This window comes from Lathamus discolor, chromosome 1, assembly GCF_037157495.1.
Source record: "Lathamus discolor isolate bLatDis1 chromosome 1, bLatDis1.hap1, whole genome shotgun sequence".
Classification (NCBI taxonomy): Eukaryota; Metazoa; Chordata; class Aves; order Psittaciformes; family Psittacidae; genus Lathamus; species Lathamus discolor.
This window is the reverse complement of record NC_088884.1, coordinates 19,216,304-19,237,675: the sequence shown is the minus strand read 5'-3', so window position 1 is coordinate 19,237,675 and position 21,372 is coordinate 19,216,304. Positions and strand designations below refer to the sequence as shown.

The 21,372-nt window shown below is 39.5% G+C and overlaps 1 protein-coding gene across 3 annotated transcripts; it reads right to left on the bottom strand.

The window, feature by feature from the left end:
* Window positions 1-4,753: 4,753 nt before the first annotated feature.
* On the bottom strand, window positions 4,754-21,327 carry ING3 (inhibitor of growth family member 3). 3 transcript variants are annotated; one of them, XM_065661109.1, is made up of 12 exons: window positions 21,152-21,327; window positions 20,937-21,008; window positions 16,834-16,934; window positions 15,408-15,473; window positions 14,147-14,243; window positions 10,738-10,809; window positions 10,524-10,643; window positions 9,201-9,259; window positions 8,617-8,807; window positions 7,284-7,476; window positions 6,295-6,333; window positions 4,754-5,644 (listed from the first exon to the last, which is right to left on the bottom strand). In XM_065661109.1, the coding sequence occupies exons 1-12, from the start codon at window positions 21,177-21,179 to the stop codon at window positions 5,528-5,530; spliced, it is 1,155 nt and encodes a 384-aa protein (XP_065517181.1). In that variant the 5' UTR covers window positions 21,180-21,327; the 3' UTR covers window positions 4,754-5,527. The 3 variants fall into 3 exon arrangements, with proteins under 3 accessions (XP_065517181.1, XP_065517115.1, XP_065517269.1); XM_065661043.1 differs by having other exon boundaries at window positions 9,201-9,358; window positions 21,152-21,326; XM_065661197.1 differs by lacking the exon at window positions 21,152-21,327 and adding an exon at window positions 17,124-17,230 and having other exon boundaries at window positions 9,201-9,358.
* Between the last annotated feature and the right edge of the window lie 45 nt (window positions 21,328-21,372).

Here is a 21,372-nt window from a genome sequence, read left to right as displayed (position 1 = left end):
CGTGGTTTAAAACCAGCTTTAGAAAGATAACTACAGAATAGTTGGGGTTTATTTAAAATCACGACATCATTAGCCAAATGTGAAATCAGGTTACAGTTTTACAATGTGCTGATGTAATTATGAACAATAGATTATTCCTTCCTTCATAAATTTAAATATTACTGCTTAAGAGTCAAACAATAGGGAAAAGTTAGAATCTTTTCCATTAAAAGGCTTGTTGGCCTCCATACAGAGACATTCCCAATACATTCCTTTCACCCTCTTAACAGAAGTCTGTAAGTAAATAGCTGTAGGTGAGTGTTTGGAAAGCACTTGCAGAATGGAAAGTACTTTAGAGTTGGTAAATCTTGAACATTAATGGAGATACTAAACATCAAAATTGGAATTTTTTATCTTTTTTGTTGCTGAGAATCAACAGTTTTCCTGTCCAGGGCTAAAATTTCACTGAGATGTTCTCTCAGGGTATATTTTAGATTGCATTTATGTCTTACAAGAGCAACAAACAATATTACAGCAGAGGCAGGCAGGACTGTTCTGATGTGACTCTCCCAAAGGTAATCATTAATTCTGAAATCAGCACTTCTCTGTGCAAAAGCATGCTTCAAGTCAGTGTCTAGGAAAGGTCATAATCTTAATAAAATGATTAACACATAATTCTAGTTTTTGAGGGCAATTTTAAAATAACTCCTGTTTTAACTTTCTATTCCTCAGTTCCTTAGTTATTCCAAGTCTATTAGGCTATCAGGAAGATCCCTGGAAATGGACGGTATACCTCTCTAAATTAAAATAAGGGTTGGTCAATACTACTGACTGTAAAGCCATTTCATTTTCCAGTCCTGACCAAGGAACACGTTTTTATTGTCAGTTCACTCAACTATTGACTAATCCATCCATCTGTAGAATGTGCTTTCTTTAAAAGCTTGAGATTAATTTAGCCCTAAATTACACAACAGAGAAATTAAACACATTTTAGAAAACATTTATGCCATGAATCCCATATCCAGATGAATTCATCATAGCAGAAACGGTCCAACTTGTCACCTTTCCAAGCAAACCACATAATTGAACATCTATTGAAACAATTTTAAAATATGATGACAAATTATTTTTACACTCCTCTCTCCCCCCATAAAAATGTAATTTTAGTCTCACCAGCACAAAACAAGAGCTGTAAAATTCATTTCCTTTATCGGCACAGGGAAGACTATTCCTGTACTTCACTTCTGACAAGAAAGGATTCCCCAATCCCATAGCACTTTTCTGACTGACCCCTTCCAGCACTTAACTACAATCACGCTTGCAACGTAAACCCAAACAACTATCCGACATGCCTTTTTTCTGAGAAGAAATAGTAAAACCTGCTTTGAAATCAGGCGGCCACGGTTTTGCAGGTGGAATCAACATCAAATTATCTTCACATATGCTGCGGGCATACCCATCTGATTCAATGTATATGGCACTGCTGAATAAATATTTAGAAAGGAATGGAGCAGTCACAGCACTCCAAAGTTTTTATAATGTAAGGTACAAGTTACAGCTAAATATTAGGGCTTTAAAAATATTAAACCAGCTGCAGATCCTAACACTTCCTATTTTTTTACTGCATTAGGTAGATTCCTTGTACCATCACGAGGCAAGTATTTCTCTATTCTCATAATACACTAGGGGTATTTATGTTCAATACCTTCAGGATTTATTTTTTTTAGTAGACAAAGGGAATACAGTTAGCAAACTGTTAAAGTCAAGTTTAAAATAAAGACTTTTTATTATCTATTTTAGATAATATAGACTTTTTATCTATGTGTCTTTTTTTTCTTAAACATAGTAATTGTGATGTACACAAGCACAAGTCTGTAAGTAATCATGCAATTTGTTCACATGTGGAAATTGCTCCTAAGTAAAAGATTTATTTAGAGGAAAAAAGCTGCCACGTGTCATTACAGAATGTTATACAAGAGCAAAATATGGATTTGAAAATGCTAGAGGACCATTACTGTAAATTGGCATAGACACACTGAAGTGTGGCATTTTTCTTCTTTTTGTTACATTATTCTCAGAGTATTTTGGGTAATCCTGGGAGGAGTTACAAAACTGCAGAGGCTGTGTTCCTGCAGTGTGGCCTAACATGAGTTATTTAGTTATAGCCCTAAGCAAGTGTAAACAGCCGGACCTTTATCCCTCTTGCAATTCTAATTCTCAGAGATTTTTAGTGTTAAGTGCAAAACCCCGTGCTGTCAAGGTGAAGGCCCCCCTGGCTCATCCTTCAGTCTCCTGTCACATTTTGGAACAAGAGATGTGCATGGTCCAAACATTCCAGCAGGATGAGGTGGGAGATGAAAAAACTTGCCAAGAAAAGCCAGCCTGCAGCAGGAAGTGCCTCCCTGGTGAGGGGGGTCAGAAAAGCTCCTGTGGAGCTTTTAAAACACACCTCAGAATTTCTCATCTTTACTGCACGCGGTTGAACAACATTTTGCAAGAATCAGTAAACAATACAGCAATGCATTATTCTGTGCTATTCAGAGAGACAACCTGGCAAGATTCTCAGATCAGGAAGCGTGTCATTTTCTCTATTTCATTTCAGACCTAGAATAAAAAAACCCTATAGCTGAGGGAAAACTGTTATGCCTTCACAATGCAAATACCCAATACAGTTTAAGGCATAGACCACTTTTCGTTCTATTATAGTGCTTGGCACATTGGTTTTCAGTTTGCAGTACTACAAATACTTTCTCTTTAAAATTCACCCACATGCTGGAGCACTGAGATGAGACTGAAAGCAGCTGCACTGCATAATGCTGAAGGGTCACCTCACCCAGTGTCTTTTATGAGAGGGTGCTCAGTGGAGTATGCCAGAGGATTTTAGGACTGTCACGGAAACCCACTACAGAATTACCTAGATTAACTCCAAAATCACTTTCCTCTGAAAGCTGCAATAGCTACTTCAGAGGCCCTCCTGCAGGTAAACTGGCAATTATTATTTTAAATATTATTTTATGATTGATTATGTTAGCGAATATTCATCTTCTACCTCATCAGGCACTCAGAATCACAAGATTGTTCTGCTACCTTTAACTTTCCAATTTTGTTATTTCTGAGAACACAAGTACAAACATTGCTATTGTTTACCCTTCCTAAATTCTCTAACTAGCTCCTCCACAAAAAAATATATTGTCCATTCATTGAAACAGTGCACCAATCACACTAAAAGTTGAAATATTTTGGATTTGCAATCTCTGCACCATCTTAGGCAAGGTTACCACCAGAGTGAGGGATTTTGATATATATTCTCAAGGGACTTACTTTTTAGCCCGAGAAGCTTAAGACATTCAGTCTAAAGGGAATCTAGATTAGCTGCTGCGTATTTAACTTCAATTCATAGCATGGCACCAGTTTCTACCAGAACAAATAGTTTGTTATCTCTATTGTCTCAATAGGCTCACTTAAAACCAGATATCCTAGTCCTCAAGTGTTTTTTTAGACCGAGTTTTGCACAGAAATGTACACACAGCGGGCTCCATTCCCGGTTTTAATGGAACCTTGGTTACACTGCTCTGTTGTTTATTTTCACCAACTTTTATCCTGTTCTTTCACCAAAGTCTATTTATCATCCATAATCACATTTCCCTTCTTACACATCTGCTTTCACCCAGTTCATGGATTTAAAATGCCTTTGTTTTCATTTTTAAATAAAAGCTGAGACAGAAGCCTGGTTTCATTTTGGTCAAAACCTGCATTTTCTGCACATATTCCCACTACTAACTGGAGAGCCTAACTCTATTTCTTGGACACTATTTGCACAGTCATACACTGCTTCTCTCCTCTTCTCCTCCTCTGCATGGGTTTAGAAAGCTATCACAGGAAGGCCATGGTCCTTCAGCCTCAGAGACTAAAGAGCAACACAGTGCTAAAGTAAAATCTTTATTCCAATGGAAAGTGTATGGAAGAAGGAGAAAAAAAAAAAGAGTCATAATCTTGTTTCTGTTCAGCGCTGATGCATGAAAGAACCATACAAAAAAAAAAAAAAAACAAAAGGAAATTGTCAGTGAAAGGAGACCTACAAAGTGTGTTCAAAATAAGCAGGTAGGGAAAACCCATAGAAAAATCTTCCCATTATATTCACAGGCAAGGGTCTAATTTAAAGATCAGTCTTCTGGTCCTGTACTACAATGCATACAACTCACAGATCCAACCATTTATGGGCCTGCGCTGAGGCTTCCTAACATGATCCTCCCTGTTACCCTAGGCAGCCTACAAGGAGGATGAAGTCCCTTCTTTCCTGAACCATGTTCTGGTTTCTACACGAACACCACGGTCCAGAAGAAATAGGTCAGCTGCACGTACTTACCATGGTTTATCTTCTCCCCTTCTTATTTCCACCTCTGCCATGAAAATACAAAGGCAATCCTGCCTGTGGGCATCTCCTGACACAGTTGGTTTCGGAAGTTTTTTTAACCACATGGAAAACAGAACTTTTGTGCCCATTTAAGCAGGTGCCACTGATCAACATGAAGGCAAACAGTAATTCATCATTTGCCTATACATGTATTAATTTAAGGCGGGCCTTGAATATCTCCAACGTAGGAGACTCCACAACCCCCCTGGGCAACTTCTTCCAGTGCTCTGTCACTCTCACAGTAAAAAAGTTTTTCCTGGGTCCTGCATAGGAATTTCTTATGCAAACATAGCTACAGTCTTCTGAAATTCTCCCATTCCAGGGATAATCCTGTATTTTTGACAAATGTACAGGAAACAATTTGAGGAGTTGAGGTCATTTTATTCTAACACCTAATACAATTCAAATTTAAAGGATTACTTGCACAAAAAAATAAACACATTTGGTATAAAAATTTATCATCACTTTAACACCTTTTTTTCCTCTTATGGCCTGCTCCTTCTCTGGAGCAGAAACATATAAAGACTAATGGCACAAGTTTGTTTTATTCTACAGCATTATTTTTGTTTTTACATACTCAAGTACCCTAGAGGACAACAGCCCGCTGTATACAAGAACCATTTTCTTCAGCCTGCTGAATTATGTTTCATAAAGAACCAAACCTATAAAGGCATTTTAAAAATCATTGTCTCTTTTTTTCCAGAAGCACTGACTTTTTGCACCATTTATATACAGAAGTGTAACATAACAGCTCTTGAGTACAGTACATGCAGCAGAATATATCTGTTGTATATAAAACATACATTTAAAATCTTGACTTACCGGAATTTTTGGAAGATTGAATAATTGTAGAATGCCCACTGCTTAGAGAAAATGGTTTGATAGTACAAATGTCTGCATATGTTGGCCAATGGAACAATCCAAGGCTCACTGGAATAGTATCTGTAGCACGTCAATGTGCATAAATAATTTACTTACAATATTAAAACACAACTAGCAAAATCAATAGTTCAAGATCTTACAACTGCTATATTAACCCTTAAGTGGTTGCAAGGAAGTGTGGTGAGGGTTCCTCCCCCTCCCAAGTCCTCTAGAAAACCTTTCATATGTAATTTGTTTTCAAGATGAAGAAATTCATTTATGTCTACTGCCTCTTCTCTTCATTGCAGCCGTACACTGTGGACAGTACCATTTCCCTTTCGGTGCTTCTGTCAGTCCAACACATCCATAGTGGAACCACTCAATAGGGCACTATAAAAACAGAGTTAAAGAAAAGGTTTGGAATTTGGCTTTTTTTTTTTTCCCCTCAAAACATGTATTATAAATACAATTCTATTAAAATGAAGTGTGAGTAAAAAGCATAGATTCTGCTTTTCACACAAAGTTACAGCTTACAACGAGAAGAGAGGAGGACCTCCGTCCCTATCATACACTCAATAGACTAAGGGCAGTGATAAAATTTCTAGAAGTCATACATAAGACTCACAGAGCACAAGAATGTTATGCTTTGAAATACTTAGTTAGATAACACTAAGTGACAAAAAAGTAATCTCATCACTCACTTCTGTTTAAATGTGGTATCTCAGTAAATACATGAGTACATTCAACTGTTCTTTTAAAACTTTTCTATTTGAAGGGGACAACTGACATTAATGGTGACACAGCTAAAAGTTCCCAGAAATAACGGGCATTTTAAAGATGTCACAGCTTCCCAGCAAAGGGTGAAACCTTCTAAAAGAAACTGGACAGTGGTGATAGATGACAGGTTTCCTGAAGAATGGTTCAACTCATATGCACGTTACTCTAAAAAACTATACTCTAAAACCAACTCAAAAGTAAATCCTGCCACCAACAGTTACATGTACAAGCCTTTCATGAGCCTTTTGAGCTTTGTTACTTACATCTTGGTTATCACAGCCTACCATCTCACCATAGGACACCTAGTAAATAAGAAAAAAAATCCTTATTAATAATTATATTACTAGTTAAAAGCAATCAACATTTTAGAAGGGGTAAAGTTTAAGTTTCTTCCTTTGAGTTTTTTCATTAACAGCAGTAAAACTATTTCGATTTTTCTTGTTACAAAACCCAAAGAACATCATGTTCACAGCAAACTGATTTTAATTTTTTTTTAATACAAACACCCCCAAAGTCTGCATATTTCAGGTTGGATAAAAAAGATCAGCATTGAAAACCTGAACAAAGCACATTCTGGCCTAAACAACAGCGCTCAGTACATTATCAGCCCAGTTTTCAAGATTATATTGATGTCTGGTATTTCCCTTGCATACCTGACAATTTCAAGCACCTTATTTGAAACTAGGTTGGAATTAGATGATCTTTAAGATCCCTTCCAACCCAAACAGTTCTCAGATTCTATGAAACAAACACTTTCAAGTGAATTGTAGAATTCTATAAATTCTAAAAAAAGCCAACACTCTTAAAAGTGTTCATAATAAGAACAAGCATTTTAAAATAAAAGTTTCTTATATTGTCATTCAGTCTCTCAAGTTTCTGGATAGCTTTTATAAAAACTAGTTGGCTGGGGTTTTTGTGAGGTTTGTTTGTTAATTTTTTAAGGAGGGTAGGAGAGACCAGGCAAACTCCTTACTAACTTAATTTCTTAAGTTAATTCACTGTAAACCTGTTCAATTTTAAATTTGGTAACTCCTGATGTCTTTATTAGAAAATACAAAACTTTCCAGTATATCACTTCACTGTAAAACTTGCTTGGTTTTAGCTTCTACAGTTGAGTTCATTATTCGTATCACCAGTAAGTAAATAAAAACAGATCAGAATTTCAAAACTGCAAATAGAATGGTTTTAAATTAGCAATCAGAGAAGGAAGTTCAACTATAGCAGAATATTTCAGGCTGGGGGCCATCCTTACCTGATTACATATACAATAACGTGGCTCATTTGGATCATAGGTCCAGTCAACCTGGCTATTAGAATCGGACTCTGGTATTACTGCTGTTTGCTGTGATAGTTCTTGTGCCAGTGCAGATGAAGAAGAACATGATGATAGAGAGGAAGAAGAGGAAGACGATGATGACTGCTGACTTGAAGATTTGTTGTTGTTTCTGGGAAAGAGGAGGAAAAAAAAGGAAAAAACCAGCATAAATAATTTAAATTTATCTCCTGTCAAATGAAAGAATCATTAACAAGTACTCCGTTGACACTGAAATACTGCAGTATGTCAATGCCAAAGTATCACTCATTAACTTAATTCATTCAACAACTGCAAGAACTGAAATGGACACGCTGAATGCTCTTTGGAAACAAGTCATCCCTGCTTACAAGTGCAAGACACACTGCTCTAATCAATGGAATGTAACAGCTTTAAACCGTCCAATGGCTTTAATGAATGGTTTTCTTCACAAAATTTTCCATCAACAGCCTTGGTGTCAGGTCCCCATAAAAATTATGCTACCAATAAAACAGAAATTTACATATAAATAATGCCATGTTATGTATGATATACAACTTTTTTGAAGATGACCAGTTCTATGTTAATCTCCACCCAAGCATCACCAATCACTCCATAGGAACAGTGCCAGTATATAAATTCTATGCTTCTGTTTACAGGTCAGATATGACAACCAAGATATACATAGAAGAAAAATGCTTCTAAGACAAAATTATTAACTGAGCTGTGAACAAACTCAAATTTGTATGAAGAAAAAACCAAACCTCTACAAATCACAAGGATGGGCAGACGTACAACTCAAGTATACCTAGTGATTGTTGTCACAATGTGTTATGACACTATGGTGTTTTAAACTGGTCTTAGACTTCATTTTTCCTGTCATAGATGTCAGCCATCAGAAAGTGTAATTATTTGTGAACTGGCATAAAGCAGACCTTCAGGTTATTTCAAAACCAACTACGAGGCATTGCATGGCAATTCCCAATATTTGCCATTAGGTCAAATCTCTCCAGAACACAGAAAAATGATGGAAGACACCAGACTGTACCACAAATGAAAAACAAGTATCTGGATTGGCTTTAAAACTTTGGAGTGAATTTCTTAAAGAAAAGGAAGTGAGAGGACAAAAGAAGAAAGACTTGAACAAAAAAAGGCCAGCAGACAATAACTACCTTCTGTTGATTCCCTTCCTCTTATTTAACATGAAGTATTTCCAATGTGGCCCATGACCTTTACAAGACATTTTAGCTGTCTTAAAAGCTGTTAATTGCAGTCAACAACTGAGAACACTTACTTGCTTTTTCTACCACTTCGTGAATCTGTGGTTGATGAACTTAATGTCTGTGTTAATGTAGATGCCAGAGCTGATGATGAATACCCAGAGGAATCTCTGGATAACGAAAATTCTCTTCCAAGCTGAAAATCATTGTTCTTAAATGCTTCATAGCTGGCCTTTAGGCTGGATGTTCGTCTTCCTTCCTTCATCTAAAAGGAATACTGATACTGTATCAGATTACACGGTGGAGCTCTTACAGAAGACGAACCATGTTGCTAACTGCTAATTATTTGTACAGGTTCATTAGTTACCCTGTTAACAAAATGATGTATAGTAAGTGGTAAAAAAGGGTAAGAATATCCCACAGGAAAAGCTAGAGAACAAGCTCTCCCCGTTATGCAAATTTTACAGGATGAAGCTGTAGCATATAAATGAAAATGATAATAAGAGAACCAAACCACTGCAGCTGAAAGTGATCATGGGAATTCAGATTAAAAAAACCCCAACAACAAAGCACCTGAACACCCCCCCCCCCAAACACATTAGTCTTTCTTCTTAAACCAGTAGCAAATGGCAGAATGACAATAAGGTGTTGACATTACCTGTGCCGTGGCTTGCACTGCCTGAGCTGCCGCCATGGTAATTGCACCGGCCCCAGATCCTGAAGATAATGAGCCCAGGTTATATGATGCCAATGGTTGAGAAGAGTTTGTATTGTATGCATTGTTTGAAGAGGATGATGAATTACTGTTTCGACACCCTTGATGAACAGAACACATTTATGAAATTTAAAATGAAACTAAATTCCTTTGCATTTTAAGAAGAGTTATATACGACAACCAGTGAAAGAGCAGGAACTCCGTTTATGCACCAAAGCAATCTGATAATTTGGGAGAAAAGTTTTAAGAAGCCATTTGACACAGCCAGTATTGGCTGAAGAAAGTAAGTTTATTCCCCCTTATCCTCATGCTCAGGGAGTCCTTTCAGAAAGACAGTCCTCACTATCATACTCAGCTGTCAAAGAACAGCTGCAGCTGTTATGTCTATGTCTCTATAAACCCAGTTTCCACTGAAATAATGCTGACTACTGTAACCATCAGGAAGAGAGAAGAATTTGATGGTACTCCTATACTGTTTCTGAAGTAAAACTTTTAACAATTTCAATTCTAAAAACTACAAACCACAGTTTTAATGCAACACAGATATCCATGGCCATCTACAGACTGAGAGCTGCTCAAACGTAATTACACTTTGTTACCTCGTGAAGTTCCTTCAAAATAAAAGAAACATGGGTGTGAGGGAGACTACCTAAAAATTATGAACAGCACTAAACTCCAAAACAAAAGGTTGTTTACTTACTATAACCTCTTGCAATCTTTTATTTTCAGAAAAAAAACCCCACCAAACCAATTATGCAGCACCCCAATTTTGAAAATGGGCAGAAAGCTGTGTTTGGCTTTGGTTTTTTTTATTCATTACTCAAAGACTTCTCACCTCTTCTGAAACAGACAACGCACAAAATTATTTTATTGTAGCCAATGCCATATCAGACCAAAACCTTAAAAAAAAAACAAACCCAAAAGTGTGAATCCCCTACTTTGGAAATTGTTGCATATGTTTTCTTTCTCTCAAAATAACAATGCATTAATCTCATATTTCTACCACTAGCTGAATGAAACTGCACTGTATCTCCTTCCAAGCAGTGTAAATAAAAAGAAACCAACATGCAGCTGTTAAATGACAAAGTTGATGCACTTCATGGACAACACAGATGAGCAACAGTAGCTGCGATTTCACATGTTATAAATGACTTAAAATCCCAGAGGAAAGAGCATGAGCCTCTGATTTCAAGAGACAATAACTCACAAGTACAACTGGATTTCTCCTGATTAAAAACCAAAAAAATGCAAGGCAATGAAGATTACCTGGCGTATTTTCTTTAGAAGCATCTGAAGTCAGGGTAGATAGAAGAGCTTCAGATTTAAACTTCTTTTCAGGAACATGATCTGTTGTACTATGGTGAGAAGATGGATTATGTTTCCTTTCTAAATGAAAGAAATGAAGGGAACTTAAATGTAAAACCTTTTCAGCTTGAAAGTCAAACTGCGACTACATGTTTTTAAGTCTCAAAATACTTACTCTCTACTGGAGTGTGAGAATGAGCATGATGGTTATTCACAGGCTGTGATGGTGTATCCAGCTCCAAAGACCCTAAGAGGGAAGTAAAAAGGAGAGAAAAATTTCAGTCATCATTGGCATAGTTTTGACTTTTATATACTAAATGAATCTTTGTAATATTAACCACATCACTATGAAGTCACATTTATTTCAATCAGAAGGAGCTTTGCTAGAGTTGAAACCCTTCCTGGAAGTACAACCAGGAGCCAGTGAGATGAATGGTTGTAAAACAAAAATTGGTGCATGCTGCTGTCCAACTATCGACACAAAGAGAATAAACAACAACATTGCCTCAACATGCCGTGTATGAAGATGAGTTGCACACATGGCAGTGATGGTTGGAAAATGAAACACCAAAAGTACTGACAATCTACACCAATATGAATTGAGAAGACAACTATAGCAAGTAAACTGTATTAGTGAGGCACCTTGTCCCACTGAAACAAAACACACAAGCACTAGTAATGTCTGAAAAGATGACCTAACATTCAACAGGGAGGGCTTCAGATCATCGTCCAAATTTCCATAACATTCAAAAATACAGAGCAACAATCACAAGTTGAAAAAAAAGAAAAGAAAAAAGGCAGGAGGGCACAAATACAAGTCTACGTCGAAGAATAAATTTTCTTGTAATATGAGGAGAGACTTTGACCATAAATTGCATATAACAATATACAACAGTCTGTGTATGAATCTTTGGCAATGAGATTTTGAATAGCTGCAATACCTAGCAACGTATATTTATACAGAAGTCAATTCAAGAAATTCATATTTTTCAAAATCTGTAGCTTCAGCATTTCTTTACCTTTTTTCCAGTGACTTCAAAAAGCACATAACTGTACTACAAAAGTTTAAAGAAAATTATTCTTGAAGAGGTTCAAAGCATGAAGGGCTATTTTGGTTGAGCTAACATCAATCATGCTATGAACTAGTCCAAAGGCTGCCCTCTGGCGGAACCTCCATAATATGTATTTAGTCTGAAAGCTAAAAATGCTCCTACTTTTCCCTTTAATAAAAAAATCCCAACAAACTACCTTAAAGATGAAAGTTTGGTACGTTTCTATTTTGAGTTCTTGAACTCCACCTACCTACTCACTAAACACATAGCTAAACTGAAGGTAGTACCACATCTTACAAATTCAGCTGGGATTCCAACTAAAATAAACTAGTCCTTTTCTGTAGTTTCTAGCTCACTAAAAGTACTTACTTTGCAGTTTTATTTTTGTGCCTGTTATTTGTAATATGAATTAAAAATAAAATATACAAAAATTCCCATCTTTTATAACAAAGCAACACAAAAAACAAAGAAAGAATAATTATTACTAATCTCCACAAGGGACTGAGGTTACTTTTCATTGTTCTTGGGTATGGGAGCAGTCACTGCCTCTCAGCTCCATAATCACAGTAGTTACATCAACTTTGAAATTTATCATGATCACATTTGAAATTCATGTCTAAATGCTGGTATGTACAGAAAGGACAGTTTCTTCTACACTCAAATCACTCAGGTCATCACCAAGCATGTAGAAAAGAAGGTCTTCAGTAGTAGTCAGCACAGATTCACCAAGGGTAAGATAAATCTTGCTTGGCCAATCTAACAGCCATTTATGATGACATGGCAAGATGGGTCGATGAGGGGAGCAGTGGATGTTATCTACTCTGACTTCAGCACGGCTTTCGACACCGTCTACCATAACATCCTCGTATGTAAACTGAGGAAGTACAGTTAGATGAATGGACAGTGAGGTGGATTTAGAACTGGCTGAATGGCAGAGTTCAGAACGTTGTGACCAGCGGAGAAGAATCCAGTTGGAGGCCTGCAGTCAGCGGTGCTCCAGAGGGATCAGTACTGGGTACAGTCTTACTCAACTTGTTTATTTATGACCTGGATAAAGGGCTAAAGCATACCCTCAGGAAATCTGCTGATGATACAAAGCTAGGGGGGAGTAGCTGATACACCTGAAGGCTATGCTGCCATTCAGCAGGACCCCTGATAAGCTGGAGAATAGGGCAGAGAGAAACCTAATGAGGTTCAACAATAGTAGGGTACTGCACCTGGGAAGGAAGAACCCCAAGTACCAGTACAGGTTGGGGGCTGACCTACTAGAGATCAGTTCAGCTGAGAAGGACCTGAAAGAATTGATAAATATGCTGACCACGAGTCGGCAGTATACACTTGTGGCCTGGAGGACCAACAGTAATCTGGGATGCATTAGAAGGAGTGTGGCCAACAGGTCAAGGGAGGTAATCCTCCCCCTCTACTCAGCCCTGGTGAGGCCACATCTGGAGTACTGTGTCCAGTTCTGGGCTCCTCAATATGAGAAACACAAGAAGCTACTGGAACGTGTCCAGTGGAGGGTCGCAAGAATGATCAGTGGTCTGGAGCCTCTCTCTTAAGAGGAGAGATTGTAGGGGCTGGGCCTGTTTAGTCTATAGAAGGGAAGACTGAAAGGGGATCTCATTAATGCAGTTGAATATCTCAAAGGCAGATACCAGAAGGATGGTGCCAGACTCTTCAGTGGTGCCCAGTGACAGGAAAAGAAGCAATGGCCATAAACTAAAACACAAGAAGTTTCACCTCAACATGAGGACGAACTTTACGTCACGGGTGGTAGAGCACTGAACAGGCTACCCACGGAGGTTGTGGAGTCTCCCTCTCTGGACACATTCAAAACCCACCTGAACAAGTTAATGTGCAACCTGCTCTAGGTGGCCCTGTCTTGGCAGGGGTGTTGGACTACGTATCTCCAAAGGTTCCTTCCAATCGTCATGATTCTGTGATACACCAGCTTGGCCAAAAAGCTGATACTGCATTTTTGTTCATAGTCTGAATACCAGCATTGCCCTATTTGTTAAGCATGGGGGTTTCTTACCCAAAATGTTTTTCCCTTGCTACCCCATTACAAAACAATCCTCTCTCTCCCCTTAAAAAAAACCCACTGAGTAACTAACTTCGCATTCCACACATGTAACTAAAATAACTACCCTCCTCAATTTGGTGGTAGTCAATTTAAGTAAGAAATAGTACACCTGCAAATACGTTGATGGCAAGCTTGGGCTGAAGTACTTGTCTGAATACCTAGTCATTAAAAACAAGTTTAAAGAATTCTGCACCCTACTCTAGTAACTCACAAGCACAACAGTTGTGTGAAAAATTTACTCTAATTACTCAAGTGTATTTTGACTTCACTGGTAAAAACTGAGGTTGAAACTGAGATCTGAGAATCACTGACTGATGAAAAGTATGTGGGTTAAACACAACAGTGAAACAAGCGGAAATACTTCAAGCCACTAACAAATATATGTTTTTTTAATTTTACAAACCGATGGAAAATCTGTCAAGATCCTAAATAAAATCATGCATACTTACGTCTCTCTAGTATTTCTGTAATTCCAGCATTATCTGCTTCAAGCTCCATTTTAAATTTAGCAAGCTCCTGGTCCAATTTTCTCAAATGACGGTCTACCTGTTTTTGAGACAAAACAGTAAATAGCATCCAGTTCTGAAACACGAATATCCACACCCTTCATCTCAGATTTGCTAAATATTTCCCTGCCACACAGCACTAAGCACCTACAAAAAATGCAGAAGCCCTACAGTTTGATAACTCAGCAGAGATGCTCAAGTTAACACAAAAATAGTGCTGCTGCTCCTACACTGTGCAGTCAGTCACGGGATATAGTAAAGCTGGATATTGGCTCAGCAGCTAGAAGCCCTCCTCTTACTATAGACAACGTACCAAGACACAGATTTAAGTGTTTCTTTTGAGAAAAAAAGACTAAAAGACTTGGGGGTGTTGTGGGTATGCATATAGAAAGGGGAAGAGAAAGAACAGTTCACAACATGTGCTTAAGGAGACATTGGGCTGCACTTGGGAAACTGCAAAATTATTCAATTACAATTTGTAGACTATTAGACACATCAGTAAACCTAAGTACTGAGTAAAAGAGTCTCTAAACTGAAAGGGTAAAGACTCCTGTGCATTTAAGTAAACTATGACATGTTCTTGGGTACTGAAAATTAACAAACAAAAAATATCTGAACTTAATATCATGGAAAGAAACACTGTGTTCCAAATGCTTCCTTCATTTGTATTCGTACTGCAGAATGTACCTGTCTCTAACCTATTAAAAACTGAACAGGTTTTGCAGTTAACAGCTAACCAAAAGACAGGGGATAAGCTCCAACTTTTGGAATAAATTTTTGGTTAGCTGAAGTAAAACTAAAGCAGACAAGAAATATTTGTTTAATGTCTACCATATTTTAGTGCGGTTCTGATCTGCAGGTTCTGTCTTCTGAGAAAATGTAAAATAAATCTACTTAAAATGGAAAATCCACACGATATAATGAAGAGTAACTTGCTCATGGCCTCTTTTCAGAAAAGAAATAAAGTGAACAAAATCAATGTAATTTCTAAAATTACTTGTGTATGTTTTATATTTAAGTGACATTTACTATACAAAGCAATAAAATACTTAAAAAGTCAATAAATATTTAATGTTTCTTTCACCAGCAAAAAAATCTGTAATGTAGCTGATCTAACAATACAGGTAGCAGAGTTGTAGTCCTTATCAAAATGTTTAGAACTCCTTGGGGACAAGCATACAATTCACCACTTCTGTCCACTTACCAAATCATATATTTGATTAGCCAGTTGCACTTTCTCATCTGCATCTTCCAACGCTTTATAATAATCCTGTTTTAAAGAGAGGGTTTTTTTAAAAATTATGAACATAACTGAATTAATTTCAGTCATTTTAAGGTATTGTCATCCAGCACAAAATGCAACTTAAAAGGAGAAATTCACATCAGTTTTCAGAAAGACTGTGAAACTCTACTGTGAACAATGATCAACTAAGTTTTAGATGACAGATATAATACATATCAGTGTATTGTTTGTGCCTTCGGAAACACCAAACCATAAGATGTGGCACTTAGATTCCTGTAAGAAATACTACAAGAAAAGAAATAGTCTTAGATCTGTTCTATATTACATAGCATAAGATTAGGGACTCAACATGAGATGATGTCTTTCACTTTGCAGGGATCACTGCAGATACTACTGCCCTTCACAATGATGCTAAACAGTACCAGTAGGGAAGGCGTTTCCAGCACCATAGTTAAATAGAGATAATTATTTATATATAGTTTAAATTATTTTTAAATACATTTACATAATATATAAGCATATTACAAAATAATTTGACTAAAGCAATCCAATTTTAAAGTCTGCTCTAACTAACAAAAATCCAAGACAAAACTTTCTAGCTATGTTTACACTATTTTACTCCAGATTTAAACAGGCTTAAGTACCTTCTTATCCTCAATTTCCACTGAGAACGATCTTACTTAAGAAAAAACTACTTGAAATTTTGGTTCAAATATAATCAAAAGCAAATTAATAATTTACTCTATGGACATCAGAGCTTTTTTCTTTTTTTTTTTTCTTTAACGTAGTAATTTATTTGTATTAATTAAGGAAAAAATACCCCTTGGCCAAATAAGGGGCTAAAGTGGCAAGCGTAACAGACTACAAAGGATTTTCTCCTGACAAAATGATAGACTAACAATACCACCCCCAATGCCCAACTGTTGAAGGATAAAACAAAACACATCCATCTTTTTATTCCTCCCCCGCAAAAGCTATATGCAATGTATGTATAACACATACAAGGACACAGGCTGAACTACAGGAAATGCTGAAGCTAAGCTTGAAAAACATCATTTAGAAGAAAGACAACTAACTTACATAACTTCATGTCACACAGGCAGAAACAAAAAGTCTGGGCTGAAAATTTAGTACCTGGTTTCCTCACCATTTCAGGATCACAATTTTAAAAATGTTAGCAAATACTGGATAAAATTTTAGAGAAATGCTTAACGAAAGAAACTTTTCGGTCATTTTTCTCCTCCCAGGTAGTTCTATCCATCTCGTTGAAAGCCCAAAGGAAGTCACAGTTCTGAATGCTTAAGTGTCCATCAATCATAAGCTATGTTTCCTAAGGTTATCTTAGCTTGCAAAAGAAAAATGTGATCCACTCCTGTGATATCCTTACTTTTTTGATTGATGTCATTTGTTCTTCTCGCCATTCAGGTTTGTTTTTCTTTGCGTTCATAAAAAATTCATTTACCCTCTGCTCAAGTTGATCCATTGCATCTGTAGCACAGGAAAAGATTAAGATAAATGTTATCTTCTCATGTACATAAACGTTATGAAGTAAGGCAGAATTTTTTTCTTAAACAAAGTTGACATGACTGAGGTGCAAGAGAAGGGAAAAAAAACCAGAACAAAACCAAAAAAACCAAAAGAACCAAGTGACAGGGGACAGAGGAGGGAAATACTTACCTTAATTTCCAAGAAGCAGAATTGCATTCTGGTAGGATTCTCATCAAGGTTCTTGTGCTCTCCAGCATGGGACAGGCAGGACTCCAAGTTCTAAAGGTTTTTTGTCCCTAAGAGCAGTGGTAGTGACTTAAAGCATGACCCAAACTCCTCACCCAGGGCTCTAGACTGCTGACTTTGGAACATTCTAGCCAGTTACAAACTGAGCAGGAAACAAAATGTTCTCCTAAGAGAAACAGTCAAATACAAAACCAAATAATTGAAAAAATTAGTGCCTCAAAAAGGTAGAGCAACTTAAAGAGTCAAGTCACCACCTTTATGTCAAGGCCCTCTCCACTGTATGCTAGGAAGGGTGAGGGCAAATTGAAAGCACTCACAAAGTTATTCCCCCCACCCCCCCAAGGTAGCACTAAAGGGTAAACAATTAAATACTCTTTGGACAGGATTCTCACTTACATGAAGTTGAGAAATATCATAAAGGGAAAAAATAAAGCCACCAATTCTCTAACATTAGCTATTATAGGAAAGGAAAATGTCAAATACAAGTTGTTCATTGAGACACGAACAGGAATTCCGTTCCTTTTCCCTCCACCCTACTTTAAAACAAAAAAACCTAAACAAAATCAATAAAAACAATCAACCCAAAAGTCAAAAGCACCGAGTTTGCTATTTCAACAGCTGGACAATTGTGCATGTAACAGCTTGCATATTTCCAAGAACATGCAGCTGCCTCAGTCAAACTAGCTTTGGCGGCCATGCTAGTCTCAGGATAGACAACAGCACTGAATTCTTCTTCACAGCACTTTCAGAAATACTGTCCACATAGCAGTTTCAAATTAAACATGACAATGCACCAACTATCTACAGACTTCAGGCTCTGGGTATAAAACACTAATATACTTCACAGAAACCACTGGTAAACCTGGATCTCATGATCGCCGTTATCTAAGTTATCTAAGTTTCTTCAAGAAACTCTGAAATACCCAACTATGATTAATTCTTCAAATCCAACGCAGCACAAATGTTTTCTTACTTTGTGAAAATTCACAACTAGAACTGTTCACATAAATAAATAAGAAGATCATTCATACTCAGTTATCAAAAGCATAAAACAATTTTCCCTATGCTGAGAATGGAATATCCAGCATCAAAACCAACAGGAACCTAACAACTGACTGGATTGAGAAGTTTTGACACAGGCCCACATCAGCTTTATGCAGACCCAGACAAACAAAGTAGTCAAACAGTTCTGGTGTAGAATAGGTTAAAGATGGGTGAACCTGTACAAGAAGCATTTGCTATGGAGAAGCTTATGAAGCCTGAGCATGTGGAGGCTTCCAAAACTTTGCTCTTTACCAAATGACATAAAGCCAACAGACAAAATGTTCTATCTCCTATTCCCAGGGTGCAAACAGGTACGTGCAAATTTACTCTAATGGTTCCACAGACATGAAAAGAAAACAAAAAAAAATCTTCCGTCTTTACTTTTTATTGAGGACAGGTTACCAGACTGTGAAACTGCACAAGGGAAAACTTCCACAGAAACTTGGTTTCTCCTGAAGGAGCAGAGATGGCACAGGGAAATGCAGTCAGATCTACTGAATTTCATGAAAAGTTCTGATACACTGAAGTTCCCTCACCTTTTCTCCCCACCACCACCTTTTTAATAAAACTGATACTATATTCTGAGATCCTGATTTCTTAGATCAATATTTCCCTGAAGAGTTGACAGAATTATGAGAGAGGCCTTTCTCCAGAGCTTGACATTTTACCATGGAGGCCTGATAATCCATTATTTGAACTTAAGCAGAGAAACATATTTTACCCTCCATGAGGAGCTCAGTTAAAGCTCAAGAGTCAAGTCACAACTTGGATGGTCTTCACTTTTCCCACAGCAGCCTTATCAGGACATACAGTAGGTACAGCTGGTTTAGTATTTCTTTCAACGAAGATCAGCACCTGTCCCATTAGAAGACCATGTGGTCCAAACAGGACAGAATATAAAGTCAACATTGACTATAAAACACAGCAGCAGAATTATCTCTGAACTCCAACTCATGTAGGTTTCTGGGATAGCATCACTCATCAAAGCACTTCAGAGACACTGAATCTTCACAGCAAATTACTATGCCACAGTATGGTAACAACCTCCAGCTTTGTATGCAGCATCCGGCAAGCAGTTTGAGAATTTTTCTTTGGGCCTAAGGTTGGTCTTAGTATACAACAACACTCTGACATCTACTACTTCCAGAAATACAATGCGGCATGTTATTTGCCACTTCCAGTTAAAGCAGAGGAAATGATGCTACTGCACCCTTGGCAGTGCTAGCCGACTGAAAGTTCAAATAAACTCCTAGCTTCTTGGCCACCCTCCTGAATAGAGGTAAAATTTGTGAATGTACTCAGCACTGCTCAAGTCAATGAGATGATCACTCCCTCTCCTGGTGCTCCCTAGTGATAGTTACTTCAGAGGCATCCATCTCCCATAACCATGCTCTGTTCCCCCAACTTCTAGCACTGAACCGAAGGCAGCACTTAGGCCATAGTATATGAAAAATTCCTACAGCCATTCAACATGTGTCAGTAAAGTCTGTTAAACAGACCTGATGGGTCTGATAAAGTAAACATCCATGGGAAAGCCTGAGACCACACTGTGAAGTATTATAGGTTAAACTATTGTTTTCAAGAACTATGCTCCCACAGTGCACATTTTGTATTCCTGCTTGGCATGCACTTGTTATTTCAACCTTTGCTCTTTCTCTGTTCTTTACAATAGCCTGACTCTTCTGTATTGATGATTCCTCTGATCTTTAGTGCAGCAAGTTTCATTAACACTTTTACATCACGTAGATGAACACATTAATTGTGTGTTAAATGACAGCAACACCTAACTACGTGTTACAGGACACCCGAGTCCCAGGTTAAGACTGCATTAGAAAAGATGAAAAACCAACACACCCTGAAAACAGCATGAAGTAGTGTATTGTATCACAGTGGAGATACACAGTGATCTACAAGGTCACCTAGAGCAGATCGTATTTGGCTATGTGTCAGCGAGGACACGAGAACCCAAGCAAGAAGCACCTCCACCTCAGGAGGCATTGTGAGGGGAGCTGGCTGGAAAAGTTTCAGGGACAGCACGCCGCTACCTGCTGCAGGAGTGGGACATAACTCATGTTCCAAACCACCATCACTGCTCTTAGGGATCAAAAATCTAAAGAGTTTGGGACGTGCCGCCGAAAATGCCTTTGGGAGCAGCACAAGGCCAGGAGCGAATCTCCTGCCAGATCCTACTCGCGCCGACAGCCGGCCGCAGCCGCGGGCGGGGGGCCGGGGCGGGCCCGAGGCGAGCGGGCGGGTCGGCGCGGCTGGGGCCGAGGCTAGCTCCGCTTGCCGGCACGGCGCCAGACAGCGAGCCCCGCCCCTCGCTGCGTGCCGGCGGCTCCCCGCGCCGCGCGGGCCTCCGCAGCGCCGCCTCGCCGGTCCGCGGGAGACGCCGCCAGGCGCACCGCGCCGAAGAGACAGGCGCGGCCTCCTCCTCCCCGGCCCCCTGCACCGGACAGGCGCTCCCGCAAAGCCGGGGTGCAGCGTGGGGAAGCGGCGGCAGGGAGCGGAGCGGAGCTGCCCGCACAGATCGGAGCGGCCCGGCGGCGGCAGCGCCTCCTCCTGCCTCGCTGCCCGCCTCTCCTCTCCTCTCCTTCCTGCCTCCGCGGCTGCCCGCGCCTGCGGCAGTCGCTCGGTGCCCGCGGGCGGGGCGGGGCGGGGCGGGGCGGTGGGGAGGGGGCGGTCCGAGGCGCGGGGGCGGGACTCACGTACTCTGCACCTGCAGGTCCATCTCGCGCATCTCGGTGAACCTGTCGCGCAGATCCATGGGAAGCTGCTCGATCACTGCGGGGACAGCGGGGGGAGGGGGAGTCAGTCACTCGCCGCCGTGGGGGAGGGGGCGCCGCCTCATGGCCGCGGCTCCCGCCCCGGCCCCGCTCCACCGGCCGTGCCCGGCCGCCCGGCGCCCCCGTCCCGCACACACTCACTCTCCAGATAGTCTTCCAGATACAGCATGGCGGCAGCCGGGCCCGCGCCAAGGGGCTCCTCGCTAACGGGGGCTCGTCCCTTCCAATATGGCGCCGCCGCCAACAACACCAGCAGCTCGACTCAGCGAAAACAACATTGGCGGCTGACGGCGCTCGCTGCGGCCGCGCCGCGATTGGCTGGCCGCGCCGCTGACGCACACTGTGCCCGCGCTCTGCCGCGC